The 27244-nt window shown below is 57.2% G+C and overlaps 2 protein-coding genes across 2 annotated transcripts in view; one reads left to right on the forward strand and one right to left on the reverse strand.

Annotated features, from left to right (window-relative positions):
* On the forward strand, positions 1 to 21343 carry LOC116420157. Its single transcript, XM_031944149.1, has 3 exons — positions 1 to 808; positions 1356 to 1470; positions 21263 to 21343. The coding sequence occupies exons 1-2, from the start codon at positions 194 to 196 to the stop codon at positions 1377 to 1379; spliced, it is 639 nt and encodes a 212-aa protein (XP_031800009.1). The 5' UTR covers positions 1 to 193; the 3' UTR covers positions 1380 to 1470; positions 21263 to 21343.
* OVOL1 (ovo like transcriptional repressor 1) overlaps positions 20364 to 27244 on the reverse strand; it is an 8195-nt gene continuing 1314 nt past the window's right edge. The window contains exons 2-4 of the mRNA XM_031944148.1: positions 23520 to 23737; positions 22494 to 22683; positions 20364 to 22306 (exon numbers count right to left, since the gene is read on the reverse strand). Of these exons, the coding sequence (XP_031800008.1) occupies positions 22011 to 22306; positions 22494 to 22683; positions 23520 to 23737 (704 nt within the window). The 3' untranslated portion in view covers positions 20364 to 22010. The remainder of the gene's footprint in view (positions 22307 to 22493; positions 22684 to 23519; positions 23738 to 27244) is intronic.

Here is a 27244-nt window from a genome sequence, read left to right on the forward strand (position 1 = left end):
CCGCCCCCTCTGCCCCTCGGTCCCCATCTCTCCGAAGTAACTCAGATCTCCAACCATCACCAATCATCTCTCGGGACCCGGAGCACAACTCAGCCCCTGGGCTGCTCCTCCCCGGAGGGCCCACGCTACTACATGTGCAGGTGAATTGCGCCCACTGCGGCCTATCACCCTGGGCTGAGTGTTTGCCTTGGAGATGAGTGGAGAGGAAGAGCTCCCTGGTCAGAGTGGGCCCCGGGGTTCTGGCCCAGTCGCCCAAGCATGGGTGCTGGGGATTCTTGGGCTCCTTCGCCTGGGGATTCCCCAGAGCCGTGAAACCCTGTCCCTGAGCTCCGGGGAAAGGCTTGCTCATCCCCCAGCCCCGCTTCTCCGGACCGCAGCACAGGCTTGGTGTGGGATGGCCTTGTCCGGGCAGGTCGGTGCCTTTGGAGGCTTTGTGGCCAGAGGCTTTAGCTGCATTTTAATGGACACAGGGGCCCCTTGTTTAGACTTGAAGGCTGAAGGAGGATTTCACAGAGGCCCGGAGAGACCTCCAGGAACTGACGCTGAGGGAAACCAGCAGAACCCGGAGAGCGTCGTCCGCGGCAACAGCAAGCTTACACAACGATCAGTGTGGCTCTCCAACAGTGAGCCGGTCTGGGCCGGTTCCGATGATCTCGTGATGGAGAGAGCCGTGTGCGCCCAGAGGGAGGGCCCGGCCGAGTGTGGCTCACAGCATGGCATCCTCACTCTCCGGCGTCCGCTCACGTTCACTTTTCTTTCTCGTTTTCTTTCCTTCTCGATCCGATTTTTCTTGTCCAGCAAGACCGCTGTATGTTTACACATATTGGATTTTGCGTATATTGGATTGCTTCCCGTCTAGGGGAGGGGGTGGGGAACGATTGGAAAACAAGACTGTGCGAGGGTCAGTGTGGACAAATTATCCGGCTTCTGTTTAAAAACAAAAAGTGTGAATAATTTAAAAGAAAGAAAAGAAAAGAAACTTGAGTGCTGAGATTGTCTCTGGAGAGAAGCGGAGGGAAGCCCTCAGCACCAGGCCCCGGGATTGATTGGTTCACCCTGACCCCCTCGATTGGTGGCCGGCTCTTCCTGGCTCACCATCTTTTGCTCTGCACCGTTTTGGGCCCCAGAGGGGAAGGAGCCGGGGCCTGCCTTCATGCAGCTCACAGTCTCCTGCTGGCCGAGGGCACCCACTAGTCATCGACTGGGATATTCCAGGGGGAATTCCCAAAACAAAGGGGAGCTGGTCCCAGGCTCTGGGGCGGGGCAGGGGCTCAGTATGGGGTGGTCCCCGGCGGCAGCCCCAGAGTTCTGGCCGGCCGCATAGACCCCAAATCTACCTTCTCTTGTGTTTGCAGCTTCTGTGGGACCAGAAGGCGTAGGATCCCACCCTCACTTTTCTTACATTTAAGAAAAGAAGAAGGAAGCAAGTGAGAGCACTTACCCGGAGGGGAAGGATGGGAAGAGGTCCAGGTAAGGGGAGACACCCCCGTGGGGAGGCGTTGCTGTGGGGTGGTGGGCAAGGGCCCTAGAGCCCGGATGAGACACGGCCCCTGGCACTCTTTCCATGCCCCCCCGGCCCTCTGGGGGCACTCTCGTGCCCTGCCCCTCCACTCTCACGGCAGCCTTTGAGATGGGCCCAGACAAGGGCCTGGCATGTGCCCTGGAGGGGTTTGTGAGGCAGAGGCAAGGAGTGAAACTGGATTCGCCCCCACAGTCTCGGCTCCAGTCAGGAGGGAGGCCCTTCTCTCTAGAGGGGCTGGGAATGCTTGGCAAACTTGAAAAAGCTCCCCAAGTCCATGGCGGCTGCCCGGGATCCGGGCTCCCCTGGGCTCCCCACCCAAGCAGCCGCCCCTCGTGCCCCAGGGACCGTCCAGGACTCCATGATCCCTCCCATGTACTTGCCAAGCTTTTCCCATTGCCCAGGAGGGGCCCCAAGATCCCTGGAGATCAAATCCTGCCTCAGACACTGAGTAGCCGAATAACCCTGGGCAGGTCACCAGCTCTGTCTCGGTTTCTTCAAAGGACGAGAGTCTGGCTGGAGCTGTGAGAGGAGTGTGGGACGACCCAGGGGAAGCCGTCTCCTCCAGGCGGCTCCCGGTCTTGGGCCATCAGGCGGGGGAGGAGGGGAGTCGTTGCTGGGCCCGGAGGGAGGACGCCCTTGGATTGGACACAGTCAGCTCGAGCGGCCTTACCTCCGGCAGCGCAGTCTGGGCAGCTCCAGGACCGGGCCCCGAGGGCTGAGGCTTTCACAGGGAGGCACAGGGTCTCGCTCGGAAGCCTCCCGTTGGTTTCTAGGACTAAGGCTCCCCAGGACGGGGTCGGGGGCAGCCCGGGGCCTTCCAGAGAAGGGGGGCGAGGAGAACGTTGGGACCGAGGAGAAGCGGCCTCCCCCCTCCAGGCCTTCGGGCCTTTCCACCACATTTTGGAGCGGAGGGCACTTTCCCCAAGCCCCAAACTTCCCAGGGTAAGAACAAGCCCATTCTAGGCACTGTGCTAAGAGCCAGAGAGACAAGAAGGACACGGCCCCTGCCCTCAGGGAGCGCCCGGTCTGACGGGAGAGACCACACAGAAATAACCGTTAGCCGCAGCCAGGATCCGCGGGGGGCTCAGGGTCCGCCATGTCCTAGGGAAAGCCCAGGAAAGGCCGGCAGCCAGTGAAGCCGTCTACACAGGCTCACCTGGGAGAGGGGCAGGAGGAGGAGGAGGAGGAGGACAAAGAGGAAGAGGAGGAAGAAGAGGGAGAAGGAGGAAGAAGAGGAGGAGGAAGAAGAGGAGGAGGAGGAGGAAGAAGACTCCGGCCAAGATCTGTTACCCGGCCGCTGAGAAGAGGAGGCAGTGACCTTAGAGGCAACAGCCAGGAGTGAGTCAGGGGCAGCCGCTTTGATTTCCTGAGGAAGCCTCTGAACCCCAGACCTCACTGTCAGATGTGAGGAGTCCCTCGGGAGTTTATGGGCTCGTTAAAGCGGTTTGATGGGTGTCCCGCAGGATGGGAGCCACACCTCCAGGCTCTCCCTTGGCTGCCAGGACTCCGGCCCCAGCGTCTCAGTTATTTACAAAGTTTGGGGGAAGAACGCGGCCGGGATCCTGTTTGGGGGCGGGACCAGGCAGTTGACTCCCTGGCCAAAGTCGGGCTTTGCCCCAGGGGCCCGAGCTCCCAGACGCCTGGCGTCAGGCAGAAGGACGGCGCCCCTGCTTTTTTCACCCCGATTTAGCCGGGGGTTGTGAGGTAATCGCCTTCGCCTCTGTTGCCCTAAGTTTTTGGCAAACAGGGAGAAGGGAGCACCAGTGTCTGTGTGTGGCAAAGGGCAGCGTCCTGACCCGTTCTGGGGCCGTCCGGGAGGGCTCTGCGGCCCAGGACGAGGGGAACGATGGCGCAGGAGGGAGCCCGGGCTCTTTATGGAAGGCCTCCGCCATCTTGAGACTCTGACGCACGGGTCCATGTCATCCCTTGTAACAGGAGCTAATCACAGGTTGGATGAGAAATGGGCTTCCTCTGGGCCCCTTTGATGGGAGTGTGTTGGAGGATGGACAGGAGGGACTGACTCAGCCTGATGGGACACAAGGTCAATGAGGTGTCAAAGTTCAGTGGGGACAGAGGGGCAGAAGGCGACCTCTGTCCCAGTGTCACTGTGGCCTCCCGGGGGAGCCCGGCCGGACAGTCCGGTCCACTCTGAGGCTCCATGCTCGCAGGTCCCCCAGGAACTGATTGTCTCCCCGGGGGGTCTGCAGAGCTCGGAGCTCCTCGGAGGCAAGGGAGAGAAAGACCGATGGGCAGGGAAAGGTAACGGACCGGCCCAGGTCTGCCTGCTCCTGGTCCAAAGGAGTTTTGGTGACGTTTGGAGGAGGCTGAGGAGCCAAAGGGGACATTTCATGGTGATCTGCCCTTGGTTTTCAAAAGGGGCCGAGGGTGTCCCGGGGCAGGGCCTCCCTCCGGGTGGACGAGGTCTCTTCCGAGTCATGAAGTCCCGGGTGACGGCCCTGAGATGCAGCGGGTGACCCGAGGTCTGCAGCCGCCTCCTGCCTCGTGGAGCCAAGTGTTCTCGGGCCCCCTCCCGGGGAAAGTCCTCGCGAGCTTGGGGTCCCCACCCCCACCTCCCACCCAGTTACCCGCCCCCCCCCCACCCGTTAGCTTGTGGGTGTGGCTGTAGCTCCCAGAGCCACAGGGGAGAGCCCGGAGGGGGACACCAAAGGTGGAGGAGCAGCCTCCGGGCCAGTTCTGCCTGAGCAGCCCGTAATTATCAAGCCCAAGAAAGGAGAAACGGTCCCGAGAGCAGTGGCTTTGGGAACCTCTATGTGGAGCAATAAGGAGGTCCCTGGGGGACGTCCCTGGTAGCCGGGAGTGGGGGATTCCCAACGGAGCCGGCCCCGGCTCAGCCTCACTCAGTCCCTGCTCTGGGTGGGAGCGCCCATTTGGGGACTAAGGGGCAGAGCAGGGCCCGGTGGGCCGCCCCTTCCCCTATGATCTCATCATCTTTAGGGCATTAGGAGCATTCCTGGGCAACGAGTTGAGGAACATTCCCAGAAGACCCAAGTCTAACTCATCCCATTGTGGGGGGTTCCCCACCCCCACCCAGGTGACTGGAGATGTTGCGTCACTCCCTTGCCCGTGTGGGTCTCTCCCCCAGCAGCACTGACTGTGTGCCAGGGCTCAGCGCTTAGTGTGTCTCTTGTGGCTGCTGCTCTATGCTCCTGGTCCCCCCCCCCCCCCCCCCCGTGGCACCCGCCCTCTGGCCCCGCTCCTCGCCCGCCCCCGGCAGCACCAGCCCAGGACTTTCCGCTTCCCCAAGCACCGGGTGCCAGGAGAGCAGCTCCCTTTGGTGCCAGGGGCCGGCGCCTTTCCCTGGGCATGAGTGGGAGGAGCAGGCGGCTCTTGTTCCTTCTGGTCCCGTGGAAAGAGCTTCAGCCAGAGGGAGAAGGAGCCGAGTCAAGCTCGGGGCTGTTCTTCGGTCCCAGCCGGGCCCCCTTGGACGGGGCAGAGCCTTCCTGGCCCTTTAGAAGGTGCCGTGGGACAGATGAGTAAAGTGAGACCCACAGGTCAGGACAGGCGCCTTTGCATCCAGTGCTCTTTCCCCTGCACTTGGGAAACAGGTGTTTGACATCTGAGTTGGGCAAGTCCCCTGGCGAGGGCATCTCCACTGACCTAAAAACAAGGTTCTCGGGCTTCAAGGGAAGAAACCCGCATGTCCCGGCCCAGGCACCCCCCCTCCCCCCTTGGGGCAGGGGCACAGCGTGCTGGGGGCGGCCCGGGGGCACTGTCGGGGCTCCAAGGCAGCGGCCCGTCTTGGTTCACTCAGATAATGAGACACTGACCCAGTTCTCCGGCCTCCGGCCGCTCCTGTCAGAGAGAAGTGGGTCAGGGATCCTCACGGCCCTATGGGCCCGTCCCCATGGGGGAGGGGAACCCCGTGTATGGGGTTGTGACCCCCCGGCTCTGTCCGGGCTCCCTCCCTGCATGTCCCCAGGCCCGGCACCTCCCCCCCTTCTCTGGAAGTCCTCCCTGCAGGAGGCCTTCGCCAGTCCCGGCGCGCTTCGGCTTTTCTTTCTATGGCAGAGTCCCAGTTTGTCCCCTTGGCGCCGGCGCCCAGAGCTGTTCCTCTCTCTGAGAGGGCGGGCTTCTGCGTTATCCAGCTCCCCAGTGCTGCCCACAGTAGGTGCTCAATAAGGGTTTGCTGACTGACTGACTGACCGTTCCCCTTCTGGCCTGTTCTGGAGTTCCCTGCAGGGACGCCCCGGGGGGGGGTGGGGGGGTGGGTGCTGGGATTGGCCCTTGGCTGGAAGGGCCTGGCCCAGGACTCGGGCTGAGGCCGCCCACTCCTGGGGGGGGTGGGGGTGGGAGGGGGCTGGGGGGAAGGGCCCCTCCCAGCGGAGCTCTCTCTGAACCCAAGCAGTAAACAGCAGGTTGATTCCAAGCTGGGAGGTGTCGGAAAACCCCTGGGGCAGGAGATTTCGAAACCAGATTTGGGTTAGAAAAAAGCCCCAGTGGGAGGGGCCGGCATGAAAGGGATGGAAGAGCTCCAAGCCAGATCCAGCTGAGAAAGCCTGAGAACCTGAGGGTGGGAGCTGCTGGAGACTCACATGGGTGTCTGAGGCCCGGGCCTGCAAGGAAGGGGGGCCACGTGCCGGCACCGGCGCCGGGGGACGGCCTGGAGGCTTCTGGGAGGCCCGGGGTGGGAGGGCTCACACTTCCACAGAGGCCTGGGATGGGGAGGGAGAGAGGCCCAGGCCCCTGGCCCCTTCCTGGCTACCCAAGGTTGGACGCCGGCCTCCTTCCTGGGCAGGCCGGGCTCCCGCTGTTTCCAGGCTCTGGGTGCAGGGGGCATTTTGGGGGCCAGCGGCCTCCGCTCCTTGGGGACCCTTCATCCTGGGCAGGTCTGACGGAGGATGGGAACAGGGCTTTTCGAACCCTCTTCTGCCCGGAGCCGAGGAGCAGTGGAGAGGCTCCATGAGTCAGCCTGTGTTTGTCTCCGCCGTCAGAAGCCACCGCTGTCTGGGGGAGGGCGGGGACCCACCGAACCTGAGTGACAGCTTGGCCTCTTGCGGGAGGCAGATGACAGGCCTGGCATCCTGGCCCCGCCCGTCCCCCCCCCCCCCCCCCAAGCCTCAGGCCAAGAAAGCAGTAAACAAGCGGCCCAAACTCTCCAAGGAGGCCCAAGGAGGCACCGGGAGAGGAGGCCCCGCTCTTTGAGGCTAGAGTCAAAGGGCCACCAGGAGGGCCGGGATTTCCAGGAAAATCATCTGATTTCAGAGCATCCGGAACCCCGGCTCCAGAAGGTCCCCAGAGAGCTCCGAGTCAGTGGGCAAATAAATGGTCGCTGGCCCCGACCTCCACCGAGGGGAAGCTCGCGGCCATGGTTAGGAAAGCCTGGCCCTCCAGGGGCCAGGAAACCGCTTCCCTTCCCCCTTCCCCTCCCTAGGACAGCTGGTGACTGTCAAGCATCTGAATCTGAATTTGAACTCGAGCCCTCCTGCCCTAGCCTGGCCCTCTCTCTGCCCCCAGCCGCCTCGCTTCCCTGGCACCGTCTAGACCTTTGCCAGGAGCCCGAGTCCCGGCTTCTCCTTTGGAGACCCTGCCTTCGGCCCTTCGGGCCCAGCCCTTTGGGGGCTCTCCTCGGCAGGCATGTTCAAGGGACCCCCAGTCCCACCCCCACCCCCCATGGCCTCTTCCTCAGCTTTCTGGACAGCCTCAGAACCGGCTCCGGCCTCCTGGCCTCGGGCCCACTGGCCAGTTCCCCTTTATGTGCCTCGGTTTCCTCAGCTGTCAAATGGCGACGGGGGCTTGCGGGCGCTGCCTCACGAGCCCCGGACAAGGAAAGCATGTTGTTGACAGTCACAGGCTCTGGTGACTAAAGGCGTCCCGGTAATGACAGGGCGAGCAGGAGAGTGCCTGGAGGCCGGCAGGAGGGCAACCGGACTGGGGGGTGTTGGGGGGGCTCTGGGAGAGGGGGAGGAGAGCCCAGCTGCCACACACACACACACACACACACACACACACGCACGCACCCAGACACCCGCGTGTGTACACAGTGGGACCGCTCCCGCGCCTCCCACCAGGCCGCTTTCCCCAGGGCTCTGGGAAGGCCGGACCCTTGCCCCCCGGACGGCCCTGGCCAGGGCTCAGAGAAGCTCACGCAATGGGTTGGGGGCCACCCGGGCTCACTGGGGGAGCTCCCTCGGGGAAGGGGCAGGAAATACCGGTCCGGCTTGGGGCGGAGGCATTGAAGCAAGAGCGCGTTGGCGTCCAGCGCCAGGCCCGCGGAAGGGCTGCCGGCCGGCCACAGGCTTCCTCGTCCTGCGCCGGCTCCTCCCTCTTGTTCCGAGTGCCAGGCGGGGCCCGCTCTTTGGCCCTGTTATTACCGCTGGCACAGGGAGAAGCGGGCAGGTCTGTTTGTGCCTCGGGGAGGAGCCGCTCGAGTCCTTCCAGTTCTCCTGGTCCAGCTCATCCTCCGTGGCGGGGAGGAGCCGCCAGGGCCTGTTACCCGGAGTCCCCCCAGGGAGGAGCAGAGGGGGGTGGGGAGGAGCGGCTGTGGGGAGGAGGTCAGGGGAGGCAGGTTCTCCCAGAAGCTCTTCCCCTGAGCTGGCAGCAGCCGCCTCCTGTCAGGTGGGCCCGAACCTCTCAGAACCTGCAGCCGCCTGTGCAGAGAATGACCCCAGGGCCAAGGGGAGGAGGGCTCCCTGGCCCAGAGTCTGCTCCCTCCCCCAAGAGTCCCCGCTCCAGGCCGAGTCTGCCCCACTTCTCCTCAGCAGAAACTCCTGGAGAACCAAGATCTTTCTCTCTCTTTCTGCCTCTGTCTCTCTCTGTCCCTGTTTCTGTCTCTGTCTCTCTATCCCTCTGTCTCTGTCTCTCTCTCTGTCTCTGTCTCTTCATCTCTGTCTCTCTCTCTCCATTTCTCTCTCTCTCTGTCTCTGTTTCTGTCTCTGTCTCTCCTTCTGTCTCTGTCTCTGTCTCTGTCTCTCTCTGTGTCTCCTTCTCTCTCCATTTCTTTGTTTTTCAACAGACTTCCCCACATGTTCAGAAAAGCTTTGCGACCCGGGAGCTCTGGGGGCGGCTGGAAGGCCTCTCGTGGGGCAGCAGGGTTAGGTCACCGACTGCTCAAAAGTCTGTATATTGGGCTTCGGCCCCCTGGAATCTTAGCTTGGCGGCAGCTGGGACCCGCAGGCACCGGAACAGGTGGCCGGGGATGCGAACGGTCGGTGCTGCCCGTGGTCTGAGCACTAGAGCGAGCCTCCGGCCGTTTCTGGCCCACCTGGCGTCCAGGAGCCCCTTCACTCTCTCCCCAGGCTCATCTCTTAGTTTCCTCTTCTGTAAAATGTGAGGGTCGGGCTGGCTCGCGGTCCCAGGTCCCTCAGCATAAACCAAGGAGAACCGCGCAGCGCTGGGGATACCAAAATATCACGTCCGCCCTGAAACGCGCTTCCCCGCACTGCTCTTTCCTCCTTAAAAGGAGGACCCTCTGGCAGCCACGGCTTGGTCCTCCTCTTTGACCCCTCTTGCCCCGGACCCCAGGCCCTGCTCAGGCCCGCTCCGGCCTCTTGGAAAAACCGCTCTGGGACAGGAAGGAGGCTTGACTGGCCCCAGCTGATTCCTCAAAGGGAGGCTTGGGGAGGACCAATCCAGTTAGAGGGAAGAGCATCCTCTGATGTGTGGAGCCCGAGGGTGTGGCAAGGGCTCCTGGAGAGGGGGACGGCGGCAGGGATGGCTGCCTCCTTACCGGAAGCCCAGCCCCTCTTAATTTAGCCCAAGTCCATGAGCCTTCTTGCCTGCCTCTTCCCACTCCTGACTCATCCTCAGCTTGCCATCCCCCTGGGACCCCCAGATTTTTTTCCGCGCTACTCCAGGATGACCTGCCTCCCCATCTGGACACTTGCACATCCGTCCACACCTTTTAAAGCAGTGGTTTCCTTCGGGCTCCTCTCCAGCAAGGGAGACATTTATCTTTAGAGATCGGAAAAGGAGGCTTACATGGAATGACTTGACAGTAAACAGACAAGCCAGGTCAGGAACACTGACAGCCCAATATGCTTTTCTGTTGCGCCCTCTTTCCCAGAATCACAGAACCTCCAGGACTTCAGTGGCCAAATAGATGAATAAAAACGGAACAGAGGATCCCCATGGAGTGCCTTTCTTTGGAGCCCTCCTAGGATGGGGAGCCCCGGGCAGCCCATTCTACCTTGGGATGTTAAAAATATTCAGCTGAAATGTGCCCCTGCCACTTTGCCCTCTGTTCCCGTTGGACTGATGCGGCCCCACATTCTACAGCGTAGCCAGAGCCTCAGGCTCTTCGGAGTGCAAATCCTGCCTAGTCGTGTGTCCCTGGACAAGTCCTTCATCCCCACTGCCTCAGTTCCTCATCTGGAGAATCAGCTGGAGAAGGAAATGGCTGACACTGCACTGAACAAGAGGATCACCACACTATTCGCCCCGGGTCTCCTGAAAATCTGACAGGCACATCCCGGCCTCTCCCTCCAGTCACTAAGCAGCAGAGAAGCCCGGACCCCTGCAGGGCTTCCAGAGTCCTTCCGGCTTCACCCTGAAAGATGTTGCCCAATGGAAGTCTTTTGCTGGAAAGCCAGGAAAACCACAGGACAACATTCATTGAAAAATAACCCCCTCAAAAACAAACAAACAAACAAAGAAACAAACGAGATAAAAGATTCTGTTCTCCAAGTGGCCGCCGGAGACTTCACCATGGTCCAGTGGAGTTAAAATCTAGAGATGTTGGCATGCTGGGGTCTGGGTAAACATTTTTATTTTTCACTTGAATACAAAATGAGAAAAGAAAAACTTCCTTTCCTTGCCAAGTCGACAGCAGAACAGAAGAGAGGATTCGACTGAAAACAGTGTGAAGAAACGTATCTAAAAAATACTTGACACTAGCTGTTCTTTGCTTCCCCAAGGGTTTGCTTTTCCTTTCTGCCCTGTCCCTTGTTCTTCAGTTTTTGCCCCTTTCCTCTCCCCAGAGAAGGCTGCAATTAAGGGTGATTATTTTTACATATAGAAAGATATCTGTAAACACTCACATACGTGCATATATTGGACCCCAGGCTTCCTTCCATTTTTTCCAGGTAAAGATCAATCGGATCAGGATGATGAGGTCCTTCTCCCCTTTTTATGCCTTCCTATGGGTGCTCTGGGTCTGGAGCATGGCCTCCAGCTCTGTCCAGCCTATACGTACACACAAATGTATTCATAGATACATTTAGACACCCACGACACGGATGCACCCATACATGTGTGCAGACACACGTGTACACATTAATGGCTATTACAGACTGTAAACATGTATATATACATGTATAGTACACACATTACTGATAGACTCCCCTGCACACCCATACACAAACAATAGACGCCTGTATAGACCAGACCTCACATACATATTCCACCCATCATTTCTCTCTTCCTTTGGGGGCCCAAGTCTTTTGTTTGTTTGTTTGTTTGTTAACACATGCTAAATTTACTTATACTTAAAAAAACCTAGATAAAAATATTTATAGTTTCTTTTTTTATTATAGCTTTTTATTTACAAGTTATATGCACGGGTAATTTTTCAGCACTGACAATTGCAAAACCTTTTGTTCCAACTTTTCCCTTCCTTCCTTCCACCCCCTCCCCTAAATGGCAGGTAGTCCCATTCATGGTAAATATGTTAAAGTATATGTTAAATACAATGTATGTGTACATATCCATACAGTTATTTTGCTGTGCAAGAAGAATCGGACTTAGAAATAAGGTAAAAATAACCTGAGAAGGAAATCCAAAATGCAGGCAACAAAACCAGGGAGTGGAAATGCTGTCTTGGTCCACACTCCTTTCCCAGAATCATTTTTCTGGGTGTAGCTGGTTCTCTTCATTATTGAACAAATGGAACTGATTTGGATCCTCTCATTGTTGAGGAGAACCACGTCCGTCAGAATTGATCCTTGTGTAGTCTTGTTGTTGCTGTGGAGAATGACCTCCTGGGTCCTGCTCACTTCCCTCAGCATCAGTTCCTGTCAGTCTCTCCAGGGCAGGCCCAAGTCTTTCTGCACTTTTCCAAACCAACATTTGCTGAGCCACAAGAAGATTCTTTTCTGGACTCCAAAAGCTTGAGATATAAAGGGGAAACCTTGGGATGCAAAGTAGACATCCCCACCCAAGAGTTGGAAAAGTTCAATTGCATAAGAAGAGGCCGACCTCCCCCCTGGCTTTTCCTTAATCCTCTCAGGCCCAGATCTCTGGCCTGCCCCGCCCATCACCCCTTTGTCCCCAAACTCTCCTCTCTGGGTTTCTGGGCCCCCCCTTTCCTGGCTCTCCTCCCCCTGGCAGACGGCTCCTTCTGTTTCCTTGGCAGGATGGTCACCCAGATCAGGTTCCGGCCCCTTTCCTTCCCTCTCAGTGACTTCCCTTGGTGATCACATCAGCTCAATGCTAATGATTCTCAAATCTACTTATCCAGCCCTGACCTCTTGTGACCTCCGGTCTCCTCTCCAAGGCCCATTAGACACTTAAAGTGGCTCTTCCTGGAAACCTCAAACATCAAGGACAAAAGTCCATTATCTGTCCCCCAAACTCCCAGAGGCGCCCATCCCTGTGCAGGACGCCACCATCCTCCTGACACCTTTGGTCCCCCATACCCAGTCTGCTGCCAAGGCCTCTGTGTTGGGTCATTTCTGCCATGTCCAACTCTTGGTCCCCGTTTGGGAGTTTTCTTGGCAGATATTGGAAGGATTGGCCATTTTACAGAGGAGGAAACCAAGGCACACAGGGTTAAGTGACTCACCCAGAGTCACCCAGGTAGTCCAGGTTGGAGGCCGGATTTGGCTCAGGCCTCCCTGCTTGCTGGCCGTTGGCTCTTACTGGCTGTGCCTCTGAGCTGCCTGCAAAGCTTTGGAAGCTCTCCTGGATGCTCCCCAGTCTCCTCTCACAGGACTGTTGCTCAGGCTCTGGTGAATCTTCCTGCCAGTATCCATCCCCCTCTAGTCCACCCTCAAGTCTGTGGTCAAGGTGCTCTGGCTAGAGGCTGGGTCTGACCGTGGCAACCTGATGTCGGGGTCAGGGACAGTGAGTGCAAGTATGGCTGATGGACCAGAGGTCCCGGGGCTACTCTGAACACGTGCCTTCCCCTCGGTTCGGTTCGGTTTGGGCCACTCTGATTTTGTTGACAGAGGCAGCCCCTTCTTTGTGGGGGCTCCCAGAGTTCTTCCCAGAGATCCCGGGGTGCATCCTCCCCCCACCACCACAGTGTGAATGTGGCCTTGTATAGGTTGTCCCCAGGCAGGCCTGTGGTGGGCCCCAGAGCACCCCCACCAACCCATTAGAGCCACTCCCTGCAGTCGATTGGGCGCTTGGGCATTTGGCTCAAGAAGGGACCTCAGTGTCCGGTCCCACCTCCTGCTGGGACCTTCATCATCTTCCTAAGGCATCAAATGGAGGCACTCCAGCGTCTTGGGATGGGGCTGGCCCGGCTTTCCCCGACATACAGCCCCGAGGTCAACCCAAGGGCCCTGGAGGCCTCAGCTCTCCCTCCTCTCTCTGGTGCTTCCCTTTGGATCCTCCCGAAGCCTGGATTAGCCTTGGCAGCATGGGCATCAGTGCCGGGACGGTGTGTGCCCCCTGCAGAGTCTGCAGCCAGGGGACGGGTGCCTCCCCATCACTGATGTACCCGAGGCTTCCCCTAATGGCTGTGGAGAGCCTGTGTCTTCTCGGTGCTTGGGCCCAGCTCCAGAGGCAGCACCTGGGGCACGGCCATCTGCCCACAACAGCCGGGCCCATCTTTCCCTCCACCGTGGTCTTGACTCCAGGGCTTCTCCAGCTGAAGACTCCGTCCTTATCCAAGGCGCCTGACCACCTTGAGCCGGCCAGTAGCCCTGCTCCATCCCCTGCTGCCTGGGAGAGCTCCAGAGCCGCCTCCATGGTCCAGAACCCAGGCGAGCGCCATCTTCCACAAGCCCTCGCAGCCTCCAAGGGTTCCCTCAGGTCCCCCTCACCATCCGCACGTGGAACGGCGGCTTGCTTAGAGACCATATGAAATCCAACAGACCTGGAAAATGAACAGTCCTTGTTTCAAGAGAACCGGGCCGGCGTTCCGTCCACACGGACGTGCCCCCAACTGCCCCTCACACATCACTTCTCCTTTTTTTACATTATTTCCCGTAGCACATATATATATGTGGGTTTGTGTATATATAAAATACAGTGATATTCCATCACATTCGTGAACCACAATTTGTTTAGCCATTTTCCAATTGATGGGTGTCTACTCTGTTTCCAATTCTTAGCTATCCCCAAAACTGCTGTTAATAAATATAACCGAGTCTATGGCGACTTTTTTCCTCCTCAGTGGCTTCCTTGAGGCGCCTTCTCAATGGGGTCTTTGTTGGTCCGGTAAAAGGGTCTCTGGTTCAGACATTTGAGTGACATTTTATTCATTTTCTTTACATATTTCCAAATTGCTTTTCAAAATGGTTGTACAATTTCTCAGCTCTTCCAACAATGTATTAGCCTGCCTTCCCACCTGCTTACTTCTAATTTTTTTTTGTCATTTTGGGGAGTTTCTATGATATGAGGTAAAACTTGGGGTAGTTTTAGTTTGTGTTTATTTCTCTTATTGTCTAGTGATTTTCTTTTATGTGGTTGGGAATACTTTACAATTCTATTTTCCAGAACTATTAGTTCATATCCTTTCTTTGATCATTCATTTGTTGGGGAATGGCTTTTATTCTTATAATTAATACTTACTGCCATATCTTCGATACCAAACCCATATATGAGAAATTTGATACAAAGATATTTCTCCCATTTGACTGTTTCCCTTTTTATCCTAGACACCTTAATGTTGTCTGGGCAGAAGCCTTTCAGTTCCAAGTTGCCTCTTCTGCTATAGACCTAGTATTATGAACCTTGATAATTCATAATTTTAGGGCAGCCTTGTTCCTCTTGGTTCTCTTCCCCTCACTCCTGATCCTCTTTTCTCATTTAATATTCTCTCTCTTTCTCCTCCCCTTCAACTAATCCTGTTCCTTAGTTTTGAAATTTCCTTTTTTCTTTCTCTTTCTTTCTTTTTCTTTCTTCCTTCCTTCCTTCCTTCCTTCCTTCCTTCCTTCCTTCCTTCCTTCCTTCTTTCTTTCTTTCTTTCTTTCTTTCTTTCTTTCTTTCTTTCTTTCTTTCTTTCTTTCTTTCTTTCTTTCTTTCCTTCCTTCTTTCCTTCCTTTTTCTTCCTTCCTTCTTTCCTTCTTTCTTCCTTCCTTCCTTTCTTTCTTTTTCTTTCTTTCTTTCTTTCTTTCTTTCTTTCTTTCTTTCTTTCTTTCTTTCTTTCTTTCTTTCTTTCTTTCTTCTTTCTTTCCTTCTTTCTTCTTTCTTTCTTTCCTTCTTTCTTCCTTCTTTCCTTCTTTCTTTCTTTCCTTCTTTCTTCCTCCTTCCTTCTTTCTTTCTTTCTTCCTTCCTTCTTTCTTTTTTTTCTTTCCTTCTTCCTTCCTTCCTTCTTTCTTCCTTCCTTCCTTCCTTCCTTCCTCTTTTTTACTTTCTTTCTTTCTTTGTTTCTCCCCTTTCCAAAAATTCAGAAAGGATTTCTCTCCTTTATTATCCATCTTTTCTTTTTGTTTATTCTAGACCCCAATTCTCTTGATTCATGACTCCTATAATTATCTGGTCCCTCCTTTTTCTATGTATTCTTCATGTAATCAAGACTTCCAAAGTATCTGTTCTGAGCTCTAGGGGCTTTCAGACACTGCCTTGTAAGGCTTGCCACATGGATTCCTCTTTTCCATTGTGCCTGCCTCATTTCCAGAATAAGCCAATGATTGCCCTCCCCCTCCCATGCCTCTGATGATGCAGCCCACCATTGATTTATACTCTTTCTTGATGATATTTTTTCCTTTTTGTTTTTCTATTTATTTTTTAGTTACATTTTAAATTCCAAACTGTCTTCCTTTGCCCCTCCCCAGTCCCCACTCGCCATTTGACACAGAGATAATTCCTATCTATTTATCTTAGATCATTGTATACTTCTACTTATCAGTTCCTTCTCTGGAGGTAGATAGCATCTTCCTTCATAGGTCCTTTGTAGTTGATCCGAGTATAATACTCAGAATAGCCATTTTCAATTGTCCTTTCTACAAAATTACTTTGTTGTACACAATGTTCTCTCAGTTCTGCTGATTTTCATTGTTTCATGCATGTCTTTCTATGTTTTTCTACAACCACTGAGCTCACCATTTCTTACAGTGCAGTAGTCCTCCGTCACAATCCGTATCATCACCATTCCTCAGTTGATGAGCATTCCTGGATCTTTTTCTACATTTGCCTAGAAAGCTCCTCCTGCCCCCAGAGGTTCCTGACCTTTTCTGGACAAGTGGACTTTTCAAGAACCAAATCCATGCCCCCTATCTCCCTTCATCTCTCTCTTTATTCTTTCCTGCAGTCATCAGAAACTCCCTTCCACCTCCAAAGTAAAGCCTCCTTCCTTCCCTCTTCTCTTTTTCAAATGTTCCCCCTTCTTCTCGTCCACTCTTTGGAGGCTCTTTCTGAGGTCACAAAGGTTCCTTCTGGTGCATCACTCCTTCCTCTCTCTTCTTCTGCTCCTCTCCCCCTTTTATGTACTCTGCCGTGTTATAATGTAGTCCCAAAGCATCCTTCTATAGACAGAGGGCCTGCAGGGTCTGTCCATAATGCCCCCTGCCCACCCCCTTGTGATCTATCAGATTTTTGTCCTCACCCAGTTTCCCTGTGGACTCTTCCTGGTTTTCCCCTGGTCACTGTTGTTGCTGGCCTTGCCCGCTGCACTTATGTACCGCTCCTGCATTTTTGTTGTTTGGGTTGTTTAAGATGCAAATCCCCTCTTCACTTCTGGCTTTCTTTCTATATATAAGTTTCAAACTCTTCATCTTTGGTACTATATGGTTAAGTTTAGATTTGCAGGATAGGTTACCCGGGGCTGCTCTTCCTAACCTCCTGCTCTTCAGAAAATGTTAATCCATTCTCTCCTCTTTTTCTACTCAGTATAGAATAGTCTTGCTTTATTCACATGCCCTTTGTTTTTGAAAGTCCTTCTTCTGTTTGCTTTCAAAACTCATTTTTAAAACATTAATTAAATCATTAAATTTAATCACTGTAGGTTTTGGAATTGCAGTCTTGGATTTTTTTTAAAGCTGAAGTATAAGGAAGTATTCTTTTTCCCCCCTCAATAGTATTCTATTTTTCCCAAATTCACATAAAAGTAGTTTCTAACATTCATCTCTGTAAGATTTTGTGTTCCCTCCCTTCCCAAGACAGCAAGCAATCTGATATAGGTTAAACATATACAATCCTATTAAATATTTATTTATTTTGGCAAGGTAATTGGGATTAAGTGACTTGCCTAGGGTCACAAAGCTAGTAAGTGTTAAGTGTCTGAGATCACATTTGAACTCTGGTCCTCCTGACTTCAGGACTGCTGTGCTATCTACTACACCATTTAGCACAGTGTATTCCATCATATTTATATGCCTTGAGCTATTCCCCAACTGATGGGCATCCACTCAATTTCCAATTCTTTGCCAATACAAAAAGAGCTGCTATAAACACTTTTGCACCTGTGGGACATTTTTCTTCTTTTAGGATCCCTTTGGGTGACAGACAGTAATTCTTTGGGATGTTATTTTAGATGTTCAGAAGTTCTGGACGGTTTTCTTCTATTACTCTCTTCATTAAGATCTTAAGCGGTTTTTGTCCTGTCATGTTCTTCCAGTAATCCCACGATACATATAGTCTTTGAATTCAGTACACTTGCTTGCACAGTGAGCAAGTTTTCTTTTAATTTTCTCATTTTTTGTTTCTCCTAGATCATTTTTCAGTTCTTTATATTTTTATTTCCCCTCTATTGTTCTTCCCTTTGTTTCTTTGGTGAGGCTGGCATTGGGGATTCAAATTTTCCTGTTCTATTATTTGTGCTGTGCATACCACAAATACTGCTCTCATAATTCTCATTTTAAAAAACAGAACATTCAGAAACTGTGTGTTCTCTAATTCCACAGGGTCCTCTGTCTCGTTAAATGTTGAATCATTTCCTTCCTTCCTCCTTCCCTTCCTTCCCCTCCTTCCTCCTTCCCTTCCTTCCCCTCCTCCCTTCCTTCCCTTCTTTCCTTCTTTCCCCTCCTCCCTTCCTTCCCCTCCTTCCTTCCTTCCCCTTCTCCTTCCTTCTTTTTTCCCTCCCTCCTTTCTTCCTTCCTTCCTTCCTTCTTCCCTCCCTCCCTTCCTCTTCTTTTTGGGGCTGAATTTGTTTGCCTACCTGTGGTGTTTTCTTTTGTATAATATAATGGTTCTCTGGGAGCAGGTTTCTTGGGGAGCTTTTCTGGAGGCAGCCTTAGTTTCAGTTCAGATCAATAATCACTTCAAAATACAGCCAGGGATTAAAGTACAATCTTTTATTGTCTCCTTCAATATAGCCCGGTTAGTTTTCTTAGAGGCCTGTCTCCCTCCTTGGTTCCAAGAGCTCTTGCAGCTTGTCTTTTTGCTCTTCCAGCTTCTGCCTCTAGCTCAACTCTGACTCCTGGCAATCTTCCAAACTGACTCACTGACTGACTAAAGCTCTTTTTATGCTCTTTTAAAGGTGTAAACTCAAAGATTGACTCCTCCTCCGAGAGTGGGATTATGGGAGGTGTGAATTTGGACATTTCATACTGAACCCTGAAATCTCCCAAAGGTGTGAACTAATGTGTGAGCTAATGTGTGAACTCTCAAAGGTGTTAACTTAAGCATTGTTTCTATCAATTCCATTGGGTTATCGCCTTGTTTCAAGTTCTGGCTCATAACACGTACCTGGAGGTCATTTCCTTCTGTTGTTTTTCCGGCTGATTTATCTGTTTATTTTCAAAGTCCTTGAGATTTCTTCTTCCTGATATCTTTCATTCTCCTCCTACCCCAGGGCCAGTTTTCCTTGTCAATCACTTCCTGACTCCCTCCTCCCTGCCTGTGGTTTCCTTGGGGACTGGATCTCAAAGCGCCTCAGTCTCCTACCACACTGGGTAGTCACCGTTCACCAGCCCAGGTCTCCGATGCACTGACTCTGGGGGATCAGAACCGGCCCCAGCCAAGTGCTGCGCTCTTTCCCTGGGCTGGGCAGAATTCTATGTATTAAAATGCGCCTCCCCTCCCTGCAGTGTCCTGTCATGGAAACCTGCCCCACTTCAGACCGGGGCCCAGTGTCAGCACGGGGAACGTGGCAGCTCTGGGGCCTCCGGGCCGCGGCCCCTGGCAGGCTTTGGCTCTTGGTGGCTGTGGACAAGCTGGAGGTCGGAGCTTAAGCAGAGCTCGGGAGCCCGGAGCTCGAGGGAGCAGGGGCCCGGCCATGGAAGTGGATTTGGGCATCGACCTGTTGTGTTGTGCTCACTGCCTCTCTGACTGTATGGGGGGTGGGGGATGTCAATGAGAAGAGCTGCTGGATTTGGGGGTTTTATTTAACCTTATTTTCGATTCTGAACATTCTAGACCACGGAGACTGTTCTGTTGCTTTCTCTTTGGTGCCTCATTTTTGTTTAGCAGCAGTTTGAGGGCTCGTGGGAGCCACCTTATTGTTCCCATGACCGAGAAGTCTTGCACTAAATTAGTGTTTATTGACCTATGGTCCTCGGCTGCTTGTGCCTGCTCCCCAAATTACCTTGTTGTTTTCTATATCTGTGTGTCTGTCCATCCACCCACCCACCCGTCTGTCCATCCATCCAAGCATCCACCCATCCGTTGGTCCATCCTTTCCATCCATCCATCTATCTAGGGTCTCCTCCAACAGAATGTTAGAGCTCGCCGGGCGACTTAAAGTCAGGAAGTTCTGAATTTGAATGTGACCTCAGAACCAGCTGTGTGGCCCTGGACAAGCCATTTAACCTGTTTGCCTCCATTTCCTCCATCTGTAAAATGGGGATAATGATAGCCCCTCCCTCCCTCCCTCCCAGGACTGTTGTAGTGTTTTGTAAGCTTTATATAGTTCTTTGTTATTAAGTAACCCCTCGCAGGTCACAACGGGCAGAAGGGGGATTTGCACCCAAGGCCTGATGGCAGGACCTCATTTTTCCTCCTTTGCTTTGCTATGTTGTCTCAGGCCCCGTGCTCATCCCGCTGGGATCAGCGCTTCCCTCCTTGCGCCGGGACCTCCACTGCACCTCACTTGTCCCCTGTAGGATCTGTACCTCTGTCTGAGGCAGCTGGGTCTAGTCGGGAAGACCCGAACTCACAGCCTTTCCCTCATGCTGACCATTGACCTCAGTCAAGTCACATCTCAGTTTCTTTATCCTTAAAATGGGAGGATAATAAGAGCGTCTGCCTCAGAGGGTGTGGTCAGGGCTAGCTGGGAGGAGGAGGAAGAGGAGGGTGACCTCTGACGGGCCCAGGGAACCTTGCCAACCCTCCCTGACGGGGAGCTGGGGCTGATCTTGGGACAACAGATTTGGGGGGAGGCCTCCCAGGGGAGGGGAGGGGCGCCTCGGACCAGCTTCATCCTCCCATCCCCTCGGCCCTCAGTCACCGTGGCACCGTCACTGCCCCGGGACTGGTCATCCCAAACCCTCTCCCTCTGGCGCCGTGACCCCGTCGGTGTGGACGCTGGCCCCGCTTTTGTGGTTCCATCAGCAAATAGCTCGTTGCGTAAGAGGGGCCCCGGCGGGTGCTGGCCCTGCTGGGGCACCCTGGGCAGGGTGGCCCCAGCTTGGTCTCTGGCTCTGGGATGCCAGTCAAGGCCCTTCCTCTCTTGGAGCCGGAACTTTCCTAGCGATACAAGTCGGCGCTGGAGCTGAAGGAACTCCTGGGCCCCAACTGGTTCTGGTTCTGGTTCTGGGATGCCAGAACGGCTCAGCAATGGTCTGGGGATCGGGCAGTGGGGGTGGGGTGGGGTGGTGGCAAGGCACACACAGGCCAAGAAGGTCTTAGATTTTAATAACGAACAGAAAAACAGTTACAAAATCAAACAGAAATACAGAACCTTGCGACTGACCCACAGAGCCAGTGCCTAGTGACAAAAACGTGTAAACAAACCAAGGCTGCTGTCGGGACCCCAGCCCCAGATTCCCAACAGGGGCCTCTGAACAATTTCCCAGGGAGGTGATCTGGACGCACCAGCAGCCACGAGGACGATGGACAGAATGGCCTTGGGCGCCTGTCCCAGCTTGGGCTCTCGGGCCTTCACCCACTGCCCAGTTACTGTCGAGGGGACGGAGGATGCCTCTGTCCCTAGTGAGACTTCCGGCTGACACAGACTGCAGACCGACGATGGGTGCCCGGGGACTGGCCGGGCGTCTGCTCAGCTTGGGCCTGGCCGTCGAGCGGCCCTCGCAGCAAGTCCAAATTCTTGGGGATTGTCTCTCGGCAACAGCTCCGCCCCCCCCCCCCCACCGGGCGCAAAGGAAGAAAACCCTCAGAAAAATCCCCTCTCAAGTATGATTCTGGCGATGGGGCACGCCAACTGGCAGCGCCCGTCCCCCTTTATTGGAAATGGGGCACGCCCTTTATTGGTGGAGAAGGCAAATGAATATCCTTTCTAACTTAAACAGCAGAAACAGTTGAGAACTGAGCGAGTGCATCTCCATCTGTAAACTGGGACTTGGGGAAGGAGGAGCCCGGCTTCTGCGAGAGGAGGCTCCTTCTGGCCTGATGGGTGGGGACAGGTCTGGGCCTTCCTCTCTCTGTCCCGGGAGGGAGCAGGGCCTTCCCAGAAACCAAGGGTCCCGCCCGCCCCATGCCCCAGCTCCCAGAGCTTCAGCGTCGGAGCAGACGAACCTCTCGCTCCGTCTGAGCCCCGTCTGTGCTCCTCGCTTTCAGGTGGGTGATGGAGGCCCGAACATCGCAGCTCGCCTGTCCCTGGCTTGGGCCAGGAGAAGGCACTGGAGTGGTGAGTGCCCAGACTTGTTGCTTATTTATGGGGGGGGGGAGCAGAGCCAGGAAGCTGTCGGGGGCACAAGGAGGGGCGGCAGAGGCCATGAGGCTCCTGCCTCATCCAGACGGATGCTGGGAAACCGCCGGGAGACGGTCCCCGGGAAGGGGGGCGGGGGGCCGGACGGGGCGGCCGAACAGCGGCCCATAGTGATGAGCCACAGAGGAGGTAGGGATGGGCGAGAACTAGCTCTTTCCATCTTTGAAAAAGATCTCCATTAGCACCAAAAATATATTACTATCTGTACATTTGTTGGCTTTGCAAACGAGCACATGCCTTGGGAGGCCCGCGGACGTGCGGCCGTCTCCGCACCCTTGTGGGGACAAGCCCTGCGTCCTGTGGGGGCAGGAGTCAGCCTCCCGCCGCTGCCAACTTCCTGCATCGAGCGTCTTTCTTCAAACGCTCCGGAACGCCAAGTCTCTGGTAGCCGGCGGCCACTCGCCCAGGCCCCGCGGCTCACCCACCGTCCTCAAGTCCTGTGCTGGAGGGGCCAAAGGCAGAGGCGGAAGCCTTGTTGGGAGAAGGAGGGGAAATCCTGGCTGCGCAGGGACGGCCGGGGGTCTCCGCCTCCTGCCGGGCTCAGGGGCGCCGGGCCCGGTCCCCCCTCCAGCCAGGCGAGGGCCGGCCTACCTGAGCTTAGAGGTGGTGGTGGTTCTGCAGCAGGGCGGTGACCGGGCCCTGCAGGGCGCCCGCCACCTTCTTGGAGCTCTTGCGCAGCAGCGGGCTGTCCGGGTGGTGCTCCCTGAGGTGCAGCACGTGGCCCTCCTGGCTGTCGGAGGTGCAGCCGCACTCCTCGCACACGTAGAGCTTGGCGCGCCGCTCCTTGTAGGCGTACTTCTGCTGCACGCCGTGGATCTTCTTGAGGTGGGACTCGAGGGAGCAGCGCTGGGTGAAGGCCTTGTCGCACAGGCTGCACTTGTAGGGCCGCACGCCTGGGGGAGGGAGGAGCGGGGTGAAGGCCCTTCCCCGAGAGCACCCCCAACTTTCTGGTCAGGGGCCCCTGGCCATTGGGGCTCCCCACCTGCCCCCCGCTCCTTCCCAGAGCCTGCCCGGAGGCAACCTCTGGGTCACAGGCCTGGGCCCCGGCCCCGGCCCTCCCAGCCCCTCGTGGCCACTGACCGGTGTGCGTGCGCACGTGTCTCTTGAGGTCGAAGGTGTCGTTGAAGCCCTTCCCGCAGTAGGTGCACAGGTGCCTCTTGACATCGTTGTGGCACTTCATGTGCCGGTTCAGCATGCGCTGGTAGGTGAAGGCCTTGTGGCAAATGTGGCAGGTGAAGAGCTCGCCGCTGGGCCCGTCTCCCATGGTCACCTGTGCAGGGGCGGAGGCGTGAGCGGCTTCGGATGGGGCCCAGGCCCGGTGGGCGGCTAGTGCCCGTCTCTCCACACACCCCCCCCCGGCGCGCTCCGGAGCTCGCCCCGCCGACCCCTCAGCCTCTGTGGCGGCTGGCACAGAGATGGGGCAGGAGCCGGAGAGAGAGTGAAGCCCCTGCTGTCACCCCCTGAGAGTTGTGGGGTCTGGAGTGGGCAGGCGCCCCCCAGCCTGTCATCCCCTGTGCTGGGACCTCCCCTGGCTCCCCTGGAGGGACCTGCTCCCTGGTCAGCCATGGGAAGCCCCCTTTGCCTGGCAGAGGCCCAGAGAGCAGCATTCTTACGAGGAGCCTCAGCTGCCTCCGGTCCCCTCCCCATGCCATGACTCCTTCGGGCCCCAGCTCCCCCCTCTGTCAGATGGGATTAGATGCAAACGTTCAATCCCATCATCCTTTGGAGACATCACGTGACACTGTGGTGTGTTGGAGAGACTGACAGGGTGGGAAGCCCCTCTTTTGGTGGGGGGGACAGGGTCCCCTGCTCTCCTCCTGGTCAGCTGCTGGACTCAGGGGCCAAAGGCCGGGCACCCCACCCCCAGGCTGCAGGATGGATGGCTGGGGGACGCCAGCTCCCAAACCCTGCTGCTCCCGCCCGAGTCTCACGGCCCTTTGGGGCCTGCAGCCCCCCTTTGGAATAGGGAGGGTCTGATGAGACCCCCATGACTGCCCCTGTTACTGTTCATCTGCCCAAACTTTTCCTGGGCTCCAAGTCCAAGGACGGCCCCTCGCTGGGCATCAGCCAGCCCCGAGCCCCCCGACGCTGGGCCAGGCTCCTCACCTTCATCTTGGGCCGCAGAAAACCGTGCTCGTGGCTCTGAGGATCAGGCAAGCGGCCCAGATCTTCCGGCGGCAGCTGGGCCACCACGCAGGGCCCGGGGGCCGCGCCATAGCCGGGCTCCCGGAGGCTCATGTCCAGGGCCAGCGGACAGGAGGGAGGCTCGGCCACCGACGCCTCCAGGTCGCGGTAGGGCTGTGGCGGGCAGAAGCCGAGGCTGACTGTGGACAGAAGAGCGAGCGGGTTAGGGCCGAGGTCCCGGGGACCGAGCTTGCCTCGAGTGGGGTGGCCCAGAGCCCAGTGCCGAGCCATGAGGGCAGCTCGGCTCTCCCCCTCCCACCTGGGCCGCCCCCACCCCTCTAGGCTGCCCCATTAGGATAATTGTAGGCGACGCCAGCCAAGCAGGCGTCCCGGCTCAGAGACATGCCTGCTGAGTAATTTGTGTCTTAGCGGAACTAGCAGGGCTCTGCCTCCTCTGCCAATTAGCCACCGCGGCAGGCTGCCCGTGTGCCCCACCTGGGCTGGTCCCTCTGGATTCCTGGTGTGCACCCCACGCCCTGCCACGGAGAAGGCCCCGGCGAACTCTCGGGGCAGCCGAGCATCTCCCGGGGGGGCCCGGCCGTCCCCTACCAGCCACCTCGTCCTCCCCGCCCGGCGCACCCGCCGGCCCCTCCCCTTGGCTCTGCCTCCTACGAGGGGTCCCCCCTCCCTAAAGCCCCCCCATGTTCCAGCCAGGCTGGCCCACTGCCACCCACTCCCTGCATTCCCGGGAGGGGGCGGGCGGCTCCGGCCCAGGCAGGCTGGCAAACAGGCTACGGGGTGGAGCAGGGTGGAGGCCCCGGGCCATGGCAGGTGGATTCTCTCTAACAGTCTCCTGGGCTGCCTGCCCGGTTCTTATACAACCCACCCCCGCGCCGGGGACCGCTTAGTGTGGCAGGGAGGGCCGGGCTCCCCTCGGGCGCTGGAGGTGGCGGCAGCACCGATACCTGGCAGCCCGAGATGCCGCCACGCCCCCCCTCCCTGGGGCCAGCAGGTGGGCGGGCCGGCCTCCCTCGGGGCCGGAGTAGAGGGGGCCAAATGGTTCCCAACGACATTTCCAGGCCAGGGTTTTCACTCGGGGGACGAGTACTGGGTGTCGGTTCTGGTTTTACAAGCCAACGCTTGGCTGTGGACGTGGAGTCCTCCGCCAGGAAGACTTCCAGGGCTCAGAGCCGAGACAGAGAGAAAGCAGGGGCGGCGAGTCAGGAAAGCGGGGGGGGGGGGCAGAGCCCGGCGTGGCCCGGCCATCCCAAGCGAGGGTCCCCGGGCCTGCCCCCCTGTCCCGACAGCTCAGGTACAGGGTACACAGGAGCCCTCACCACCGTGTGCCCTCATCCCCGCTCGGCTGGAACGGGAGGACAGGCAGCCCCGGGCCCTGGTGCTCTGGCAGCGCCCATCGCCACGGGGAGCACGGCCTGCCCGGGGGTTGCAGTGCAGGGGTGGATGCCTGGCTCCGGGCAGAGGCGGCCCCCTGGGCCGGGAGGAGGACCCCCGGGGCTTGCACTGGAGCTTGGAAATGGACTTCGCCGTCAGGAGGAAGCCCAGGTCCCTTGGTTTGGCCAGTGCTCGAGCGTGGGGCTCGGGGTGACTTGCTCCGAGGGGAGATGGGGGAGCTTCGGACTCGGGGAGGCGGGAGCGGGGCCGTGCCCACCTGCCGGTCCCGGCTTCCTCTCACCCGAGCGAGGGGCTGGGGTGAAACCAGCCTGGGTGGGACCCAGTTTGCCTCATCCCAGCCCGCCTCCCCCCGGCTGGACCGGTCCCCCCTCCCTGCCCCCATTAGCATGGCAGGTGCGTGTCACGGGGTGGCCGGAGCCCGGGGCAGGAAACAGAACAGGTTGGTTCCCTGCTGGCCCCTAATTGAGCGTTTCCGGTGGGGCGGAGGCCGCTCATCACCTGCCCACAGCCCGGCAATGTTGCAAACTCCTGGCTGCTCCCTGGGGCTCCTCCCCTTGGGCCCGGCCCATCAGCTCTGCTCCTTACTCAAAGCATCCTCCCCGGGCCTCAGTCTTCCCTCCGCAAAAGGAGCCCCCAGAGCCGACGAGTATTAATGTGGCCCATTGAGGGAGCCGTGATCTCGGGGGTCGAGGAACCCTGGCACCTCCGGCCCGGCCTGGGGGTCACCGCGAGGCTGGAAAGGGGGCCCATCCCTGTGTCCTCCCAAGCCACCACCCTGGCAGAGGGGGGCAGTGAGTGCCCACGTTGGCAACCACTCGATTCTGAGATCAGCCTTTCCTCTCTGGCAACAAGCCTCCCAACAAGTGGTGGGCAGTGCCCCGAGAGCCAGGAAGCCAGCCCTTCTGACCCCTCGTGGCACCCAGCAGGTCGGCCATACATACAGCTGGTGCTCAATCAATGCTCACAGAAAACTAGATACTCAAGCCCAGACGCAGGTTTGGCCCAGGCCAGGGACCAGCGGAGCTCCCCTCCACACGCTGGTCTGTCTCTCCCCAGCCAAGAGCAGGCCCCCCCCCCATTCCTCTATTTACCCTGGCAGCCACCAGAGGAACAAGCCCGGCTGGTGCTGGGATGATGCGCTCAGATCTTAGTCGCCGAGCTGGGCAGGCCGCCCTTCCCCCCCCATCGCCTGCCCTCCCCTGGACCCCGGCCCACTGCCCTCCTGTAAAGTGGGCAGGGGGGCAAGGAGGCCAACGGGGAAGCCCTGGATTCTCAGCCAGCCTTGGCCCTCCCCGGCCCAGGCCCTGCCTCGGGCCTGGTTGCCGGACCGGGCCCCTCGGGGCATAGGCTCTGGCCCTGGACTCCAGCGCTTCCTGGCCCGCTTGTCTCAATTCCAGGGGCCCAGGGAGGGACCAGCCCCGACAGGGGGCCTCCAGTCAGCCATCCATACCCCTCTCAGCTACAGAGAACAAGCTGGGCTGGGGGGAGGCGGTCTTGGGCCTGCTGGGAGGCGGGCCCCTCCCCTGGCGCCTCCTGCCGCCTGCCCAGCCCTTTCTGAAGGGCACGGGGTGTGGGAGCCAATTGCCCGGGAGGCCAGGGCCTCTCCAGGCCCTTGCCTGGTGTTCGGGTGTTGGCTGGGGAGGGAGGCCGGGGCCTGGGCCGGGGGTCCTACAGGTCCCCACTTCCATACATGGGTGGGGTTGAGAGCCCTTGGGGACTAGGGTTGAATGTGGAGTTGGAAGTCGCTTTATTTAGAGGGTTTCCCCTTCCTCCCTTGTGCCGCTTGGGTCAGCTCAGGGTCCTAATGGGTGTGAGGGCCCTGGGGGTTGGGAGAGTTGGCTTCTGCTGGTCCTGTGCTGTGCCGGAGGTATGGCTGGGGTTCCCTAGGCCACTGGGGGTTCTCAATTCCCCTCAAGTTAAAGGGGAAGGAGAGAGGAAGGAGGGGAGGGGGAAGGAAGGAAGGAAGGGGGGGGAGTGGAGGAGAAGGAAGCAGGGGAAAGTGAAGGGAAGGGAGGGGGGTTAGAGGAAGGGGAGAGGAAAGAGGGAAGGAGGAGGGAAGGGGGGGGAAGGAAGAAGGAAGAGGGAAAGGAGGGAGGGAGGGGAGGGAAAGGAAGGAGGGGAGAGGAAAGAAGGAAGGAAGGAGGGGGAAAGGGAGGGAGGGAAGGAAGGCAGAGAGGAAAGAAGAAAGGGAGGGGAGGGAGGGGGAGAGGAAGGAGGGGGAGAGGAAAGAAGGAAGGAAGGAAGGAGGGGGAAAGGGAAGGAGGGAGGAAAAGAAGGAAAGGGAGGAAGAAAAG

The sequence above is a fragment of the Sarcophilus harrisii genome, chromosome 6, assembly GCF_902635505.1.
Source record: "Sarcophilus harrisii chromosome 6, mSarHar1.11, whole genome shotgun sequence".
NCBI classification, from domain to species: domain Eukaryota; kingdom Metazoa; phylum Chordata; class Mammalia; order Dasyuromorphia; family Dasyuridae; genus Sarcophilus; species Sarcophilus harrisii.